This window comes from Chaetodon trifascialis, chromosome 7 (assembly GCF_039877785.1).
Source record: "Chaetodon trifascialis isolate fChaTrf1 chromosome 7, fChaTrf1.hap1, whole genome shotgun sequence".
Lineage (NCBI taxonomy): Eukaryota > Metazoa > Chordata > Actinopteri > Chaetodontiformes > Chaetodontidae > Chaetodon > Chaetodon trifascialis.
In genome coordinates, this window is record NC_092062.1 from 8815865 (window position 1) to 8836558 (window position 20694).

General features: G+C 43.5%; 1 protein-coding gene across 21 annotated transcripts in view; it reads left to right on the plus strand.

Annotated features, from left to right (window-relative positions):
• Positions 1 to 20694, plus strand: part of rims2a (regulating synaptic membrane exocytosis 2a) — a 135570-nt gene that overhangs the window by 14247 nt on the left and 100629 nt on the right. For 9 of the 21 annotated variants that reach the window (XM_070966043.1, XM_070966051.1, XM_070966059.1 and 6 more), the window contains exons 2-5: positions 6421 to 6453; positions 7326 to 7412; positions 11907 to 12117; positions 12795 to 12806. In XM_070966043.1, coding sequence (XP_070822144.1) covers positions 6421 to 6453; positions 7326 to 7412; positions 11907 to 12117; positions 12795 to 12806 — 343 coding nt within the window. The remainder of the gene's footprint in view (positions 1 to 6420; positions 6454 to 7325; positions 7413 to 11906; positions 12118 to 12794; positions 12807 to 20694) is intronic. The other 12 variants (XM_070966046.1, XM_070966048.1, XM_070966052.1 and 9 more) reach the window with 3 other exon arrangements.

Genomic DNA, 20694 nt, shown 5'->3' on the forward strand with positions numbered 1-20694 from the left:
CCCTGCCTATTGCGCTGTGCCAGCGCCCCGTGCCAGAGGAAGTTATCAGCGCTCTATCCCCTGCCCCTAATCCTCTCTGAGGTGGAGAGAAAGTGTTAAGTAGCACTTCTTCTGGCATTTACTGGAGAGGTAGAATGAACAGGTGTCTCAAGACCTAATCGTCTGTCTTTAAATGAGCTGCTATTTTTAGTGCACTCTCTCCCTTTCTCCAAGATTTGCAGGGAATGTACAGTAGAGGTGGTACAGTGGGAGATTTCTGTTTTCTATATTCTGCAGGAATAATGCTGACAGTCAAACACAGTGCATGTTGATTTTCCTTATCTGGTTGGGTGGAGTACAGTAACACATTTGTATAATGTGGTTGGAGTTTCTGCTCGATTTTACAGTAATTACATTTTTCTTCCTCTTAACTATCCAACATCTGCTTATTCAGTGTTGCTCCCACATTTTGGACGTTTCTTTACAAGTATATAATAAATATTGGCTTCATTACATGCTGTATACACTACATTTTAGTGGAGTTTTCTCTGCCATGAATAACCTGCACATAACGTATATTAATAACCGTTTTTTACACCTGTGTTGAAAGTTGTATACATAATATTATACCTCTGCTGGTCTCTGGTGTGCCTCAACACCTGCAAATACTCTGTTGCTGGACCATTTAGGCATTTATACACGTGACTTGCTGCTGAATGCTGGGTCCCGTTAGCAACGATTAACCATTGTGTCATTTAAAATGACCTGCATTGCATGTGTATTTCTTCATTGTACTATTGTCATACGTAACATTTTCTGTCAGGAAACTTTTATTTTTCAATTTAAAACCAAGACCACCAAGAAATGTGACTATGGTGTGGCCTGTTTTTATGAGTCTTCCTCACGAAATACATCATTACAGCATGTGCATGAACATCATACCATACTGTACCAACATGCAATTTGTATCGTCCTGTTACAACCAAGGCAAAAACAGAATTTAGCAGCGCCACAGTCTCCAGTGAGACATTCCCCTGTAGGTCACTTGCCTCTGAATGAGTTCTGACAGACATTAACCTCATCTCCTGGCAGTACTGACCGGCTGGGATGGTGTTAATGATGTATGTAGTTGGTATTTACTCACTGAGCCAGATTACTCCCTTATGATCCAATTATCACTCAGTCTGTAGTGGACTCAGAGGGCCTGCAGGGTCACTGCTTAGCCATGAGATCCTCTATTACAGATTTTCTACTTAAGTGTTGTTGCCAAGACGGTTCTGCATCTCTTGATCTGTTCAAACTGCCAAGCATTGTGGGATGCCAATGTGCTACACTAAAATCATTTCCGGAGGCACGTGTAGCATTTCAATGTAGCATCTCTGCTGGGAAGTGCTGTCAAGTCAGTCTGACGTACGCTCTGCAAGGAAGCTCTGCAAAGAAGCTCTGCAAAGAATCCACAGCAAATCAATACACAGATGCCTATGGATGTAGACATGCAGCGCAGACACCTTCGTCACAGTGTAACAGGGCTCTGTAGAAGCCCACATTAACGTTTAAACTGAAGTTTAGCTGATGAGTTGGAAGCCATGTTGAGGCTTGATTTTTCCTCTGCTCATTATAATATGTGAGAAGTCACACTTTTCCCAGAGGAGTGCGCCGCCGCCGTAGATCTCACCACATCCCTACTGTTCTTAGCTGTTCCAACAACATCCGGCCGACGTTTGAGAAGGAAAGGTCCTGAGCAGCAGTTTGTTCAAAGACAGGATTAGAAAGACAGAGAGAGACCTCAGAGTGACTGGCTGGGCTTACCCGGCACACTTTGGGCAGGGGAGGTGGTGTAATTGCAAAGTAATTATGCCTTGGGTGGCATGTGTGGAAGCTCAGTACAGTGTGACAGAGACTACAGTGTGTGGGGCTGCTGTTAGTGCCTAAAATGGACAGAAGAAGATAGTAACTGTTGATCTGCAGCCAACAAATTGGTGGAAATTCTTTTTCCTGTTATTTTTGACATAGTTTTGATGCTGATACAGCAGATTGCATAAGAAAATTGTTGTGTCCCGTAGCTGCTACCTGGCACCTAAATATCTTTTTCTGGTGATAGTTTCAATAATGAGCCTTATTTTTCTGTTTCATAGAGATCTATGTTGTCCAAAGGGTCTTAAAACCACATCAATGCCCCACATAGGTTTCCTTCATTGAAAATAGACAGACTAACAGATTGTTGGTTTCAGTGTTTTTGTAGGATTTGCTGACATTCACAAACACACACTTCAGACCCGAACCCGTAGATGCATTTAACTAGATATCTATCATAAAGATAAATAAACTATCATTTCCTAAGAATTAGTCAGTGGAGCCAATAAGTGAGTAAGACCAAAACAATGAGCCGAGAGATGCTAAAACACACTGTAGATCCGAGGGGACCTGCAGGCTCGGCTGATAAAATGTTTCCAAATGTTTCTTCTGTAATTTGTCAGTTGATTTTACAGTCAGTGCCCAAATGTTTTGACTACAATATCAATGAGCGACTGCGTCCTCCGTGCCAGGCCTTTACTTGGCATCTCGTTCAATGAAGTGGGCGGGCGTCTGTTTCTGCTGCCCATCACAAGTTGTTAGATGCACATTAGCTGTTGCTGGACCTGCTGTGGTGGACGTGACATGTTGCCAGCATTGTTCCGGGTGTGGGGGAATGTGATGATTCAGGGATTGTTGTATAGCTGTCACATCAGTGCATTTGTCTGAACACAACTGCGGCAAAGCAATAGTTTATGGTGAAAGAGATATGGAGAGTGCACAGTTTATAGGGAGGTAGGCTGTGTTTTAAAGGTCCTCTCCTCTCCTCTCCTCTCCTCTCCTCCTCAGATTAATTAACTCTCTGGGATCTTACTAAAGTTTTCAGGTCCTCGTGACAGCCTGCTGTTAAATTATCCTGCTGTCTGTACAGAAGGAGCTGCATCAATCCAGCTCTACTAAGGATCTCACTCCTGTCTGAGTTCAACAAAATCCTCAGCCAGAGAGCCATGGATTTTGACATTTCCCAGGGGAGAAAAATCAGTGTTGTCTTTCAAGTCGTTCCTTAAAGGGCCAATGCATGAGCTTCAAGTGGATTTTGTAGACATCTTTGGTGCTCAGCAGTGTAACTCGTTGAGGACAGTCCAGATGATGGACAGCAATGGTCGCTTGCTGTTGATGTTTGTCTGTAGTGTTGTTTGTTAGTTTCCTTCACCACGGTGGGGTTACTGCTGTTACTGGTGCACGCATCACCTCCTGTACAAATGAGACTTTTTACAGACAGATCCATGTGGTGGCAGGCAGCTATGGAAGGCTTTCTGCTTATTGTTTCAGCTGCAATTGTGCTAAAATAGGTATAATAACAAACTGACAATGAAGACTAAGAAAAACAGACTGTGACATTTGAACCTGTGTGACAAATGTGACATTTACAAGCAGTTACTTCAAGGGTCCCTTTCTTGTGTCGGCAACTGGAGATATTTGTCCTCGCAGAAGGATCCGCTGATTATTTTCTAAAACTTTGTTTCTAAAATGTTAGAAACTTTTTGGAAATATTACAATTAGAATTTCCCTGAGCCCAAAGTGAGAAATTTTTGATGTTGTCCAGATATTAGAGTCACAAACAGACAAAAACCAGGAAATATTCACACTTAATAAACTGGGAGCAGCAAATGTTTGGCATTTTTGCTTGAAAAGAGACTCTAACCATTAGTCAATTACCACAAATAGTTGCAGATTTATTTTTTTGCCAGTTGACTAATTGATTTTTTGGCTTTACTTTGTTAACATAACCACATGCTGTATCCTCCGTCCTTCACTGAATTAACAAAAGGCTGCAGGTCAGTTTCACTATTTCATTTCCTTTAACTCCCTTCTTCTATTTTCTGTTAATGCGTAATTTCCAAAAGACATGACAGCAGCACAGAAACAGAATCAAAAATGGCTTAAAATCTTCATGGAACACCAGAAATCTAGATCTTCCAAGTTTATGCAGCACAGCTGTCCACTAGAGAGCAGTGTCACATCAGTCATCGTCAAGCCTGCCTGCTTCCCTATGCAAAGCCAGAGAGGCAGAGAGGGTTAAAACCCAAATACAGAACAAAATAACAACAGAGACTAAAAATACCAGCAGCATGTGGCTGATTAAGACTCCAAACTGCCACTCTGACACAGAAAAAAGAGAGAATCCTACATTGATTTGATTGCTTCTACATGAAGCTTTTCCTAACTTTGTACCAGTGCTTGTTTCTTTTTTTCTGTGTGTTGGGGGGGGGGGTGATGGGAAGCAGAGTGCAGGTTAAAGAGCTGGAAAAAGGAGACTGTGTCTGCCCTGCAGGCCTCCTCAGCAGCCAGGTTACTGAATGCGTCACTTGTGACATTTTACACTCACTCATTTTACTGCCCCATGTCAAATAATACACTGTGCGCTCACACTCACATATGCACACGAGTACAGTACACACATGGATATGGGCACACGCACACTGGATGCATAGACGGATACTCACGCACACACTCTGTCCGGCAGCCGTCCAGGCAGGCAGGCAGGCAGGCAGGCAGCCGTCCAGGCAGGCAGGCAGGCAGCAGGCAGGCTCGATCAGATAAATATGAGGCTTGTAATGCGACCACAGAGACGGGTCTGATGGGATCAATAAAGAACGGCGCTGCAGGTCATCGGGAGAACACAGCGAGGGGATAAATATGGACTGGCTCATCGGAAAACAGAGCGGCGAGACTGATGGGTACACAGGACTATATCTTCTCTCGTATGTTCTCTCACCCATCTGACGCAGATCAGACAGACAGATTTCTCACTCTGGTGTGCTTTACCTCTGTTGGGAGGCTTCAGTGTATTCTGAGGCCCTGCATGAGAATTGTCTTAGCCTCAGTATTTGTTTGGGAGTTCATTTGGCGTCCACTTAGTGTACAATTACAAGTATTGGATTTTTGCTTGATGGAATGTAGTTTTTGGTGGACATTTTATTCACTTTCCAATAGATTTTGTGAATGAATTCTTCAATATCAGGCAACTATTAGCTGTAGTTTGTATAGTAACTCTGCTTTGAGGAGCTTTAACTGTCTTTAATGGAGGGTTTAAGTGTCACATGACCTGAAAGCTGCTTCTGAGATGTGACACTTTGCTGCTGCTCTGTGTTTTATATTATAATTTTAATATCTGTGAGTTTTGGACGGTTACCTGGACAAAACTAGCAATATGTGATGTGGACATTGGGCCCTGGGAAATTGTGATGTGCATTTTTTTAATGAAAATGTTCATTAGCTGCAGCCCTCATGCTAAACCTGAGTGCTGGTGTTGATATGAGCTGACAAATATAAGAATTTAAGGTGTCACATCGCTCAGCATCTCGGCCGCAAACAGACAAAATCCAATTAACACATTCCATTTCACACAGCTGTATAACACTGACGATGTTCTTTACACAAGTGGCGATGAAGTGTGTGAAGATGTGACGTGTGATTCTTGGCAGCAACTGGTCTCAGTTCTGCTGATGGTGACATCTGCACCTAAACCAGGAGAGAATGGCTGAACTGGCAGCTTCAGTGTTAGATGGTATGCCGTGAGTGAGTGTGTGTGTGTGTGTGTGTGTGTGTGTGTGTGTGTGTGTGTGTGTGTGTGTGTGTGTGTGTGTGTGTGTGTGTATGTGTGTGTGTGTGTGTGTGTGTGTGTGTGTGTGTGTGTGTGTGTGTTTGAGTACTGGTTGTGTCTTGGCTACTTCTATTCGTGAATCAAATCAAGATGATCAAAGTGAAGTGATGTTTACATGAGGGATGCTGCAGTTAGCTGTTCGGCTAACCAGGCTTTCAGCCATAATGGGTCTAATCATGCATGTGTTGCTCGGCTTAGTTGAACTTTACACAAAACGAGCCACTGCCTCCATCCTCCCTTCAGCTCAGCGTGCAATTCAAGGCAGCGCTCAAATGTCACTCAGCTGGATTGCTCTTCTTGCTGGTGACTCTGAACTTGTGCGTGGTTATTCTTTCATGGAGCTGGAAGGCTCATGCTGACAGAGACCCCTGCTCATTCTGAATTTCTTCAACTCTTTGGTGTTGAATAAGATGCTTGTCACGCCCGTCCATACACCATGATAGAGGGTGTTACTCACATGAAGCGGCCATTTTTAAGCTTAAGTTTAAGTCAATCTCTTATTTTAAGTCATCTTTAAAGTCATGGTGAATGTTCATTTTTTTCATGTTGTTTACCTCATCACCACTGTCATGTTCATCAGAGCATCATCTATAATATCCTGAATATTATTCATATTATAGTTGAAGTATTATTTATGTCATACACATTTTCAGTGCTATCAGTTGTGTCAGTACTTTGTGTCTTAGCTTGTTTTCCTCATCTCTTTGTGTTCTGTATGCACTGAGCTGTGCACACCTTTTTTTTATTTTTTTATGTTTTAGGATCAAAGAAGAACCAAAGCCTCAGCCAGCACAGTAAGTAAACTGCATTACCCAGAGTGCTCAAGGCTTTGACACTTCTTCCTGTCAGTCGGTGCTGTGTGCTTCATGTGGCTTTCTCCTCTTTGTCTGGGAGGAAAATGAAAGAAATGTCGCTAATGTCATGGAAAGCCACTGCGAATGCAGAGTGGCCTTTTATTTTTTAGAAGCTCTGAAGGAGAAGCGTTGCCCAGATTGTTCAGTTCTGCGCTGGACACTAAACAGACGGCTTCCATGACATCAATGACAACGGCTTTCCCTTTCTATCAGCTTTGTTATAGCCAGGCCCCAGAACCCTTTCCCCTTGTCCCTGGTCTCTCACTGGCTGCCCATTCTCATCCAGTGTGTCATCTGCACTCTGATTGGCTTGTGCAGACTTGTAATTCAATCACACATGTGGACTAGATGCACCAGCCCTGCTCCACTGTACTGTAGCTGCATTTTGACTAAATCCACCTGTAGATCCACCCTGTCTGATAACCTGACCCCCACTGCACCACCAGGCTGGAATAATGACACTCCAGTTACCCTCAGCTCAGCGTTTGATGCAGCTCTCATTTCCATTGGCTGTAGAGCTTTCCTGCTTCTTCTGTCCTTCCCTCGACTATACGCCTGTCTGTATCATCCTCTCTTCTTCTATCTTCCTCTCTGTATTTCTGACACTGTGTCTGGTTGTCAGTGTTCCACTAATCGCTGCTCTGCCCGTGTCCCGGCCTTCTTCTCTCTCTGCGCTGGTTGTAGTGAATGTCCCTGCTATTGTTAACTTCTTAGAATCTGACCTGCCTCATAAAAACCGCTTTCAGGACAGATTGTTTTCTCCCATGATGACTCACTGTGATGTTCCAGTCACACTTTGCTTATTTGAACAGGTGGTTTAGTGGGATCACTGAGCTGGTAAATAACGTCCTTCAGCCCCAGCAAAAGTCCCAAAATGACAAGGAGCCAGAGCCAGACGCGTAAGTAATAGTACAGACCCCTTTTGATCTCCCCCCAGCAGGCGCAAACATACAGCGGTGACCCAGCAGCTGGACGCACAGTATGTTTGACCCTAGTGGATATTAGATAGCGTTACACAGTTTCTCAGTGTGCTTCTTGAAGCGTACAAGGAGAGAAGTGGTGGTGTGGGAGTGGTGTGCCACGCTGCATTCGACTTGTGACAGTGACATAATGGTAATGCTCTGTGACGTGCTACCAGCACCAATATATTAAACTCAAGAGGAAATGCAATGCATTTCATGTGATGAGAAAATGGCATAAAATAGAGTTTATTACCTCGTGTTATATACTGCAATGCTTCTTAACTCTCATTATTTGTTCTGTGATTAAAACACCAACAAGTACATTGTTTTATTAATGCTTTTTGTTTCAATTAATTATATTTCAAATCAATACACTTTAATGGGGACAAAGAGTCATATGGAGCTCCAACAGCCTGTCTCCTCAACAGCTGCTAGTGCTGCCAAACTAACCACATGACCAACTAAGGTAATGCAATATGGTTAGAGTTGGGTGGTTCAGGTTGTTCGATAATATTTATCTACATATTTTGTTCTACTCAACACTCAGAGCTCTGTTTATTCTCATACAGTCCACTCAGGTACTTATTTACACCTTGGACAGCAGGTGACTGCAGTTAACTCCCAGGCTGCTGTGTGATAGACGGGTCTATGGAGTTAAATTAGTTTAAAGTGCCTAGTCTACTACAGATATAGAACAATATAAAGACTGATGAATTTTAAGCCTAAATAAAAACAATCACATCCCAAGCAACCTCAGAACAACAACCTGTCTTTCAACTGGAGCAGACAATGGTAACTGCAGACAACTGACCGAAGAAGAGGAGAACCTGGCTTGTAATTTGTGGTTTTCTAACAATATGCTGGAGAGTACAGGGGAAGGAGTTGTTGGAAACTCAATGTAATCTCTTAAAATTCATTTATTAATAGCTTACATAGCAATTGGTTTATTAATATTTCTGCTGGAGCGAATGGCAGTGAGTAGCTTCAGTCAGTCATCTTGTATAGTTTTAAACAAGTTTCCCAGAATACAGAGTGAATTAGTCAGCTAATAAGAAGGTTTTGAGGAATTGAGCTGCATCCATTCACAACTTTGTGCACTTTGTTTCTTTCCACCATTTTATATGAGTGTCCAAATTCTTAGTGTAAAATCTGTGCAATATACCATATAGTGTCCAAAATCCGCATTTCACTGTAAACTACTGGGTGTTTATCATGTATGGAATAGTGAATAAGTAAACTGGGGAGTGATTTAGAGTTTTTTCAGAGCAGACATTTTGACTTGACATGGAAGGGATAGTGTAATCCACTACACTGACACTGGCCCTGTCCCATTAAATGTCCCAGTGTGTCATGGAGGAGCCAGCATGACCAACACCAGGACTGTGGAACATGCACACCTGAGTGTAATTTAACCATTATCAGTGTTATTAATTACACCTGACCTTCTCCAGCTTTTCCATGTCAGCTGTGTAAAAGGCCCAAGGGCCGCATCCCATTTAGTTTGGCTAGTTCCAGAGCCCCAGTGTTGTGCATGATAGCTAACTGTTATGGTACTTAAGTGGAGCTGAGGCATCCTTAATGTTATTAGCTACACCTGCGCTCCCCCTGCTTTAACGAGTCACAACGTGTGCCCTATGAAAGGTTGTGGAAGGAAGGCAAAGGGTTGTGAGAGGCCACGGCAGAAGACTCATGCTGGAGTGAACAGAACTTAGCAACTTCAATACCACTGTTTACCTAATGTACATAGCAAAATTGTCCCAAACTGCTATTTGTGTATGGCTATGAGTAATGTGAAAAGGCAGCTAGACAAAACTAGCAACTAGCTTGGGCAAACAGTAAAGCAGCTAGCAAGCTAAGCTAACAGTTCATGGAGACCAAAGCAGAGCAGAGAGGAGGATGAATAATGTACTGATAATCAGTCACAAAGTCAGGAACTTGTCTACAAATGAATGGTAATGTTGTTTTCTGCTGGATGTGTAGCCCAAGTAAACAACTGTTGGATAACTTGTTAGCCATATCAGCTTGTTAGGGTTGTGGGTTTAGGTAGTTAAGCTAATGTTAGCTTTAGGTCAAGAGCTGGAAAACTTTGGTATATATAACATGACTGATTAAAACAGAATCACAACCTGAATTTCATCATTTTCAATTTCACAATGGAGGAATTTGAGGAAGGTGTGAACATCTTTTAATGGATGCTATTAATGCTTGTGCAAGCCAATTAATACACCGTCATGTCCATGCTTTCAGTGCCAACATGGTGCGTTAAAATGATGGAGGAGTTCAAATTGAGCTCAGTTTGCAGCAGAACTAGAATCCAGAAGCTTGTAGAGAGCTTGTAGTTCACCCTCGCTCTTGATATGCTGGGTCTGTCATGTGTCCAAGAGGGAGGCTCAGGTTACCGGCTGTGTGTAGCTGCTCTGGTGCGGCCCAGAGGTAAGAGAGCTCCGATACGCTAGCATGGGATGGGACAATGAGCAGCGTATGATTACTCGTCAGCAGTGTCACCTACATTTGACCGTGTTTGACCGAATAAGTAAACCCCTCTGGAATGGGCACAGTGTACCAGCTGCCTGCTGCCCCTTCAGTCTATCCTTGCTCCACATTTATTCTTTGTTTTCTTCTTCATGCGCTACTCATTTGTTGTGTCTAAATCCTCTGTCTCTTTAGTCTCTACTTAAACTGTTGGTTCTTGCTCCTGGATATCGCTCTCAGTGTGCGGCTTAGAATAAACACATTTAATGCAGACTGTGGTCAAACTCGTAGAACTCTCACCAGTGAAAATGGCTTTTTTAAAATGTTTTTTAACACCTCTATTTAGCTCCCTGTGAGAATCAGAAGAAGGGACTTCATACAAACCAAGGGAAAAGTAATCACTGGTTATCTTAAACAGCTCTGCTCAGTGACCTTGTCTGTCAGTAGAGCAGTGGCCCCTCGTCCACGTAGTGACACAGCATCGAGCGCATGTCCCTGTAAACATTTGAGTGTGAGGGGAGATTAAGTGAGAATAAAACATGATTGTTTGCAGTCTTATGTCCTTGATCCTCTGAGACAGTGGCTTTACCTCTTGTATCACAGTCTTCATCGCTCTGTTATCAGGCCCTCTGTCAGTAAATGAGATTCGGTGGGATCTGTTAAACAAGGCTACATACTAATCTCTGCTTGGTAAACACACAAAGGCTGTGACACAATTAGCCCTTTAATCCCTCAGTGGGTACAACGAGGGGCACGCCGGTGGCACTCTGTCTAATGTTTAGATGGCACAAAGACTCTGTAACACAAGCACACACGCACATGCAGTCTTTAGGTGGTGTGTGGCCGTTGCATTTGGGCTCTAAAGGTCTGGTTGTGGGTAAAGGAAGCACGTTTATCTCAAACACAGAGCTGTATGTGGTAAAAGGATAGCGCTGCTCAATAATTCACAAGTGCTAATGAATGTTGCAGGGGATATGTGGGGCGAAACCAATTCTAATCGCCATATTATGAAGTCAGCCCAGTGTTTAGTTTCCAAGGAGACGCTCAATTGACATGTGTCATACAAAATGCATGTGAAGAGTCCATGCAGGTTTTTTCAGTGGCCTCTGAGGACTTGTTTGGAGTTAAGGATCTACTATACAAGATCAGATGCCATCTATAGGACGCAAACAGAAACACAGTAGACGCTGCACTGATGAATGCGTAAAGGATGGGCTCTACTGTTTGACCACCTATGATTTCCTGAAAGTAACGCAACAGAGAGATCATACTTGTGTGTGCTTAGAATATCATTATCTAACTGTACGGCTCTGGGGTGTCTTGCCTTACGACTGTCCTGATATAGAAACACAGGTGCAAATGATTCATTAAACGCAGGGGAACCTGAGAAAGTGGAATTAAGTGATGTTCTTAAACTTGCAAAGCAAATTTGATACGTACACCCCCTGTTTTTGGAGAGGTGCGGTATCAAAGGAGGAGCTCAGCTTTGAAGCTTCTGAGGTCATGGTGTCTGCGTTTCCTTTCATAACCTCACACACTGCCCACGTCTGAGGATATATCAGTTAGTCTGTCGATGGTAGGAGCTCATTGTGCCAGTGTGTTCATGAGACAAGGACTGAACGCATATCAGGCTGGTGGCAATAAGGTTTGCAAAGATCCAACAGAAAAATAAATATTAATTTTTGCTCTATGTCAAGACTAACATTAAAAAATCCTGCATATATGAGTTTGTGTGCAGTTGTCTCACTCTGTCATTTAAAGTAAAACAGCACTTTCTGCATAAAATAACGCTATAAGGCTGTAAGTGCTGTGGTATGTGGCATTGCTTCATGATATATGTTTGTCCCTTTACAAATGAACATGGAATAAATCAATAAATCAAACACAAGCCTGCTTTTTTAAAGGCCACCAAACTTTTTCTCTTTTTTCCTCACCTCTGTTCTTCCTATTGCCCTGCAGGAAGTTGCACCAGCAGTTTGAGTCGTATAAGGACCAGGTTAAGAAGATGGGAGAGGAGACTAAGCCGACTCAGGACCAGAAGAGCGAAGCCCCGACCTGCGGGATATGCCACAAAACCAAGTTTGCCGATGGCTGTGGCCACCTCTGTTCATATTGCCAAACAAAATTCTGTGCTCGGTGCGGAGGACGAGTGTCTCTGCGGTCAAATAAGGTAACGCTGGCTTGCATGTTAGGTACTCTGTATTTATAAGGACACACACACACACACACACACACACACACACACACACACACATACATACACATGCAGATGTCCCACCCTCAGGCTACTATTTGAAATCCAAGGTTATGAAACATTGCAGGGAAATCGTAATCTGGGAACTCGGCCAACAGTGTCTCTAATGGCAACTAATGTTTTTCAGATTATCAGCATCTACTCCAGAGACTCTCCTCTTCATGCCTGTGTTTAAATTGTGTCCACACATGTGATTCACAGCAGTTGATTTGCTATTCATGTTTACTGTAACTTACAGTTGTTCTATATCACCACTGGAGGGAACTGTTCTTCCTTTTCTTCTCCCATAAAGGAATCTGATTGCTGCTTTTGTATAATGTGGCACTCCAGTGCCTAACTAACCTCTGTAAAATCCTCCCCACAGACTAAGCCAAAGCTTTTAGTATTAGACTGCTTAAATTTGAATCATGAGCTTGAGTGTTTTTATGCGATGCCATCCAATCCTTTGCTGTTGGAGTATGTGACAGTACTACCAGGACCTACTAATGCCACTCACAATCTCTCTCTCCCTATCTTTTCTGCTCTCTTCCCCCTTCCCCATCTGACTCCCTCTTTCTTTCTGCTGCATTCCTGCTCTCATGGAATTGCAACAGGAGGACAAAGTGGTTAGCAAATCCTTTTTCTGCGTTTCTTGGAGCTGTGTCTGAGCACAAGCATTGTTCATCGAAATGCTGTGATATGTATATATGCACATACAGCAGCCAACCATGACACGAGACACCAAGAAACGTCCTGATTCGCCTTGTCTGTGAGTCAAACAGAGATACAAGCAGTGTTAAAGGACAGAAGATGACTAGCATTAGAAGTAAAAGGGACAAAACTTAAAGAAAGCTCAAGGAATAACAGTCTCATATTAAAGGTTTCTACACAAGGAGCATATGTGTCTCGAGGAATATTACTCAGACAGAAAACAGTTGTATAATATCTTCCGGGGCTCTAGAGGGAGCTTTGTAAAGTCTGGAAAAATAACCCTGACGATATCATTTTTTGGAGAAGAACAGAAATGACTGGATTGAACGACATGTTTACCAGGCAGGGAGGGTACAATGAAGCATCGTGTTGCATTATAAACTGTAGCATTCAGTGTTTTTGGAGTTAGCCCTCACAATCGCACTGTTTTTGTTTCCTTTTTAATCTTATGTAGGTACAGTACTAAATTACTGGAGTACCACTTCAGGCATAATATTTACATTAAAACTGGACCTTGCTTTAGACATATGAATGGAAATGTACCTGCAGAGCTTATTTGGACTGTTCCTGATTATCTTGTAATGATATTTACCTCAGCAAAAAGTTGAGGGAAGTAACTAACCAGATTATTGGTAAAAAGGGTCAATATGAAATCTCACACCCCATCCAAGCTCTCCCAATTCAATACCAACATGTAGTCCTGAACGTAATGTGCCATATGACAATATAGATCAGAAAGGGAACGCTATAGTGACTGATTGCAGTATTGAATAGCCTTGGGGATTATCTATATCTGTGTATAGCTAACTAAACAAATATAGCATCACACAGACAACCAGATGAACACTTCATGGGGGTTATATCATTGTCCTTGTCCATGTATGACATACTGTAGACTCCCCACAGCTGTCCTATCCCTAACCTGCTTGTGTTTAGCTGTTGACTGCCAAGCAGTAATCAGACAATCTATAGGCCACATTGGCAGGAAGTATGTACCAGCAGGTTTGATCCAAACAGCAGAGCAGCAGAACCACCGGGAGAGACCTCTGCCCTGCTGCTCCCTCCACTGCCAAGACCCCAGTTATACAGGCTGCCATTGTTTGCTGGTAGATAATAGCTGGGAGATCAGTTACCTTGTTGTACAGATGGTGTTGAGTAATAACAGTGGCAGCAGGCTGGCGATGGACAGTTGGAGCATTGGCAGAGAGGCCCTGGGATGTGCCACTGAGGCAATGCCCTCCATTTACCTGGTGGTGCCCTGGCCTCCTGGAACTCAAGGTCAATTCTCCATATATGCGTGGATGATGGTTTTAATGTAGGGATGCTGTAATTGAAATACAGCTGCACTCATCACAGGAAGATGCAGGAGTAAACATTTGATCCCAGTCCAGAGCGGTTTTATTTGTCAGCACTTAGTCACTCCACTATGTCTGTTTTCAACAATGCTGCCATATTTCAAATATTTTTGCAGATGTGCATTCAGCATCAGAGTTGATAATCCAGGAAATAGCTCATACGTAGGCTTGTCTTCAGCAGGGGAGCAGAGTAAGCATTTATGGCAGGATACAGAAGTTCAGATGGCAGCATCAGCCAGAGGAATGTAGAGTGAGCAGGAGAGGTGGCGAGGCCATTAGGGTGTAAAAAGAGGTGCGTTAGTTTACGAGTCGTCCTGTCATACACACAGTCTGTTCTCTATTCATCTGGTAATAGAGTCCAGCGTCTCCGGGCTGACCAGAGCTAGTCAGAGCTAACAGGGTCAGCAGTGAGGGTAGGGCTCGGCCTTTAGCTGAGGCCAGGTGAAAAGATTCTTTTTCAGCTCTGTGAGGAGGAGACGTCACTGAGCTCAAGTGCACGCTAAGTAAGCAAACATATGCGAGTAGTTCGCAACTGACCTGATGTCAGCATAGGTGACTTTGGTTGGATGGACATTAGTGTAGAACTTATGTAGATGATAGAACTGTAGAAGTAAGTTGTTTTGGGGTGACTACACAGGGCGCTGGCTGTGAGTTAGACTTGTCATACAGTCTACACAGTAGCCCACCAGGACTATTGTGATATTGATTGCTGATTGTTTTGTGTGCTCATGTTGTAGTCAGAGGACAGAAGCTTTGATTACTCTGCTACAAACAATGGGCCACATTTTGGTGTACCCTACCAGCTTGTCTGAAAGCTTGTGTGTCAGTGAAAGAGGCGGCAGTGGTGAAATCTGCCCTTTTTCCATCCGTCTACTCTTTCCCTCTCTCACAGATGGTGACAGTAGTGGCGAGAGAGATCTTGTTCTGTGAAACGCCATTGAATATTTACAAGTCTGGGGCAGCTAGCAGGGCTGTGGCACACTGGAATATGATATATAGAGACTGAGAGTTAAACAGCTGGTGAGGGAATGTAAGCTCGAAGATGAACAGCTCTGCTGAATGACCAGTGTTCAGCTGAATCTGCGACTCATTTGATGTATGGTCACAATTAATCACCGTGCCTTATCGCAACAAGCTGAATAAAAGATATAAAAATGGCAATTAAACTTCTGCGTTAGCAATCCCTGCTGCTTGATTGTGCCAGGTCGCTTAGCCTCTACAGTAGATACATGAACAACAAAGTACAGAGTGACGTTTTGGGGGTAAAAATATAAAATGCCTTTGATATAGATAAACTGTGTGCCAGTGTTGTGAAGTCCTCAGAATCCCTGCTTGTAGCGGTGGAGCTCCCCACCATTTCCTCTGATGTGGCTTCAAAAGGGCCCGAGGAATCAACAGTCTCCAGGGAGGAAGTCATTTGTGATTAAAGCAACTCTTGAAGATGTTACATGTGCTTCTCGGCCCCCCTCAACATTTCTGCTATAAAATTGAAGGGGAAGTACTCCAGGACTTTATAGGGTCCTCTTTCAGTTTTTAACAGTGCTTTAGTGAATAGCACGTTGCAGTAAATGAAATAGATTTGTGAGTCTCTAAACAGCACCACAGGAGTCATCATCACGATTAGAAGATGCCATATGGATGCATGTGCTGTGACCCGTTGGACAGTGTATTCAAAATCTTCACTTTCTCTTACTGATTTTGAGTAAAGCTTCATAATTATTCAAATGCGTTAAGTATGTCTTTAACTAACTAGTGTACCAGCAATGTCAACATAAAGAGCTTTGAACTGCATGTAATGTTACAGTATCTTTGCAGGAGTGAAGACAGTGTTAACAGCAAGTTTGAAGCCCTCAGAATATCATTAAATGTGTTGAAACGTGATGGAAAATGACCGAAGAAATTCATTTTCAGCTCCTTCAAAGGGGTGGAAGTTGTGATGCTCATCATTTGCATCTGTGCTGCAGAGCTGGAAAACATATGGCTGTATACATTTTCCTCAGTTGTATTTGAGATTTCTGTATTATGTTTGCATCCCTGCATTTTGCAAACTGGCCGTACCTGAACTTTTACAGGATGCTATTGCTCCATTGTCCGCTTGTGCTGCATGTGGGAAAAGATGATGGGCATACTTGAATATGCTGTTTTCAGGATGATAAATTGGGAGCTTGATTTGGTTTGACAATACACCCACCCCCATCTCTAATAAGCTCCTAAATGGTTATCATCACTGTTTGACTCGTTAAGTGCCCGTTTGTTAAAGATTTAAGAGCTCAAACGATCTCATGAAAAGTTTAGTCACATCGTCTTGAATTCTCGAGAACGTAGCCTAAATATTTCAAGTCGTTTTAACTCACATCTGAGAGGCGGTTATTCCCACAGAACGCGAACATGCCAGGAAGTGTGCTGCGTTCACAGTTTGTCACCTTTGGCCCCGTGACTTCATGCTCCTGCGCGCGCCTGACAACATGAAGAGACATGGGCTGCATAACGATGACGAAGACTGTGTTCTGTGTTTAACTCAAGCCCAAGAAATGCTCACAGCACAGACTGAGTCGGAAATGACAAAGTGTGCTTGTTAACGCTAACAGTGAGAGGAGGTGGGTGGGTGGGGGGAGCGTTTCTCTGTCTGTCTCTCGGACTGTGGGAGCAGAGCTGGGACGCGCCGCATATGTAACGAGCACTCATCAACTCCGGCAGAGCTCTGCCTCTCTATTACAGATGAACTGATCCAGCTGTGGAGGGAAACATAACGTGATTTGACGCGCTCCTGCCCAGCTCACGTTTCCTCCCCGTAAACGCACTGACATTGAGTCCCGGGTTGTTTTGCGCGGTTTGATGGATCCAGCGTAACGATCCCAGATTGGAAGCCGTTGTTCTTTAAAAAAAAGATGAACTGGCGTCTTTGGATGCCGTAATTGCTTTTTGCTGATGGAAAGAGAGAAGAAGACTGCGCTGGTTAGTCCCGGATCGGATGTGGTCAGTTGAGTCTCCGGTGTAACCTTCACGGTGCTGTCGGGACTTGGAGCTGTCCGCGGTGCTGAAGGTCGGCAGTTTCTTCATTTTCAGGAGCGGCAGCTGCGGACAGTCGTCACCACATCAGCGAGACTCAAACACACGATCTTTCTGCACGGGCACAGTGTTTTCCCTCAGCGGCACCATGGGTAAGCTGAGTGAGCATGAGGCTGTGACTGCATCGCGTTTTTTTTTTCTCCACCGGTCATTTTGTTTGCCAGAAATGTGACCATTTCAGTCCTCTTGGGGAATATGCGCTGCTGTCATTCCTCACAGAAAACCTGTTCACAGAGCATTTCAGTCGCATACGCCCGTTTGAAGACAGCACATATGTGTGGATTTGATGTTTACATCGAAGTGTCTTCCCGACGTTTCATTTTGCTTCCACAGATGACACACTGTGCGTTGTGGCGGTGACAGCGCGTCATGTCTGTTCACATGTTTCACACGTTTGTTCAGGTCTGAGAGGCTGAGGGGGGTGTAAAAGCCTCTATTTCGCATTTCTCCAGCATTTCCCTCCTCTTCCTCATGTGTCGGAACTTCAAACAAGGAACATAAATATTCATCAAGTCTATTATTATTACTGGCGCGCACACTAAAATTAGAAGCTCATTAAAATGTAATTCACCACGTGCAGCCAGTGCTGGAGCATGTGAATGTAGGCGCTCCCCTTTCATTCCCATTGGCCGCCATATGAATCACACCAAAATGCCCTGTAAACTTTTTCTTCTGGAGAACTGCCTCAGAAGCCGTTAACCGCTTCCACGGGACAAAAACAACAGACGTCACTGTGTTATTTGGATGGAAGTGTGTTAAAATATGCATCTGCGATGTAGGAAACATAGCAAGAGGAGGAAAGATCTACTCAATGTTAACCTGCTCTTAAAAATGATAGTAAGAGAACATATGAATATTCATGGCGTCACCTGTCTTAATATACATTATTCATTGGCCCATGTAGGAATTGTAACATCTGTCAGTGCAGCCCATCACGCTGGTGCAGCCCACAGCTGTGGCAACGATTTGCCCAGGAGTGTATTAGATTGTATCCTTATTGATGCCTGTGTACTTAAGCTGGATTGAGTCCAGACTGGGATGTTCTGAGGAACACTCCACTCCTCCAACAATGAGTCTTTAATGAGTGGTTCAGTTCACCTCAGTTCAGGTGAAGGAGAGAAACACAGAGCAATATGATACCTATGACAGGTCTTCTACCACCACATCAATATTGCAGCATGTGCCATCTCTGCTCTTGACTTTAGTTCTTTTGGAAGATTGTTATTCTGCTTTTTTGGCCTTTCTTGCAGTTTCTGAATGGAATCAAATAAGGGGGACATGCATCTTAGACCACTGACCCACCAGGATTCCCACATCATTTGGTTTAACTCTCAAATAAAATGAATGCGACAGCGATGGCAGTCGCTGCAGAGGCCCTCTCTGAGCAGGCTCCCGTGCCATCAAGAGGACCGTTTTAACAGTTCTGTTCCATATACCGTTATGAATGAATGAATGCAAAATGAAGGAATGTAAAAATGGAGCTGGTTTTCCATTTGAGCACACTGTGATATGCCCGGAAGGATAGTGCTGATTCACTCTGAAGCCTCTGTTAAGTAATGTTGTAGTGCAGTTTAATGGCCACAAGAGAGAGCTGAATGCTCTCTCTTCAGGCAAATCTGGCTGGTGTGTGTGTGTGTGTGTGTGTGTGTGTGTGTGTGTGTGTGTGTGTGTGTGTGTGTGTGTGTGTGTGTGTGTGTGTGCGCGTCTGTGTGTGTGTGTGTGTGTGTGTGTGTGTGTGTGTGTGTGTGTGTGTGTGTGTGTGTGTGTGTGACTCCCCCAGGAAAATTTTGAATGGGGCTGGCAAAAAGAACATTGCTGAAGGGTACTTATTATTTCCTATATACTGTATTTTTGTGATTTTTGTGTAGTATATATACTATATAGGGTAGGACTGTTAGACACAATATAAGGTGTTTTTCCAAATCTGAATCTCATCATCTTTCTGAGACAGGCCATATGGCACACGTCATTTTGGAATAGATAGTCTGTCCTTCAGTGGCATCCTTGGCTGGCGTTTTTTTTTTTTTTTTTCATTCTTACAGCAGACACTGTTTTTTGGGGGGAGATTGTATTTGCCGGTATCACTGAAAACAACCTCAGTCTGAAGAGAAAGTATTAGAAAGGAAATTATTTATTGATCCCATGGCACTGGGTGTTTGTTTCCCTTAATTCAGTGCCTCGGTAAACACCCCATATCACGTTTAATAGCGTATATATCTTTGTGGTGTTTGCAACTTGTGGTGGCGCTAGGTTTTTAGCTTTCTATTTTTAGCTGCAGGTTCAATGACTATGAAATGTGCAAACACAGGGAGAAATGGCCCTGCCCGAGGGCTGCAGCCCCCAACCCCCTGCCTGCGCTCAGCCGTGAACAGTTAAGCTGAAGGGAAGTAAGTATGTGTGTGTGTGTGTGTGTGTGTGTGTGTGTGTGTGTGTGTGTGTGTGTGTGTGTGTGTGTGTGTGTGTGTATGTGAGTCTTGGGCGGAATGGCTGCGGTGAAAGTGAACATACCTCCAGCTGTTACAGCTGCTTGACCTGCGTGTGTGTATCATGCGCACATGCATCTGTTGTGGTGTCTTTGCGTCTATGTGGCCTGTTAGGGAATGAGGGATGTCCATCAGCGTGGGTTGAGCTCACACTGTCTTTGTGCTGCGTCCCTAGACAGACTGTTAGCAGCCTCATGCTGCCAGTGTGACTGAAGACAGAAAGAAAGTGTCATGAATGAAACAACGTGTTTCTGTTACTGTCACGTATCTGGGGCTGGGATGCAGCATGATTAGATTTTTCATGGAATTTTGGTTGTTTCTAAGATCTGAGAGATTGGAGAATTTAGAGTAGTGTCACATAATGCTAAATCCCATTTCAGCCTAGATGCTGTTAGCTTAGGCTACTCTTTCCTACGAAGGAAAACCTTATAGCTCATGTCCCACATGTTTCTCTATCAGTTCATAAAACTCTTTAACCCCTTGGACCCATGTAGCCCTTTCAAATCCCTTTGGATAATCTCCAAATGTACTGTCATCAAGCTCAAAACAAGGCTGTTTTTATTTTGCCGTTCATGTAATGTTTTGGACGTATGAGGATTCAGCCCGGCAGTGACATTTTCCTTACTTTTGCTTTTCCTGCCTAATGCACTGTATAAACATCCATTTTCATTCTGACTCTGTTCCAAAGTGCAAATCAAATCCAAGTATTGATGTCTGGAGCTCAGTGTGCTCAACATTTACTGGGCCCATGCACGTTTTTGTTGGCCCATTTTCTTTCTTTCTTTCTTTCTTTCTTTCTTTCTTTCTTTCTTTCTTTCTTTCTTTCTTTCTTTCTTTCTTTCTTTTTGAATACTAATATGCGATTATGTATTCAGTGGTGAGATAAAAGAGCTCGA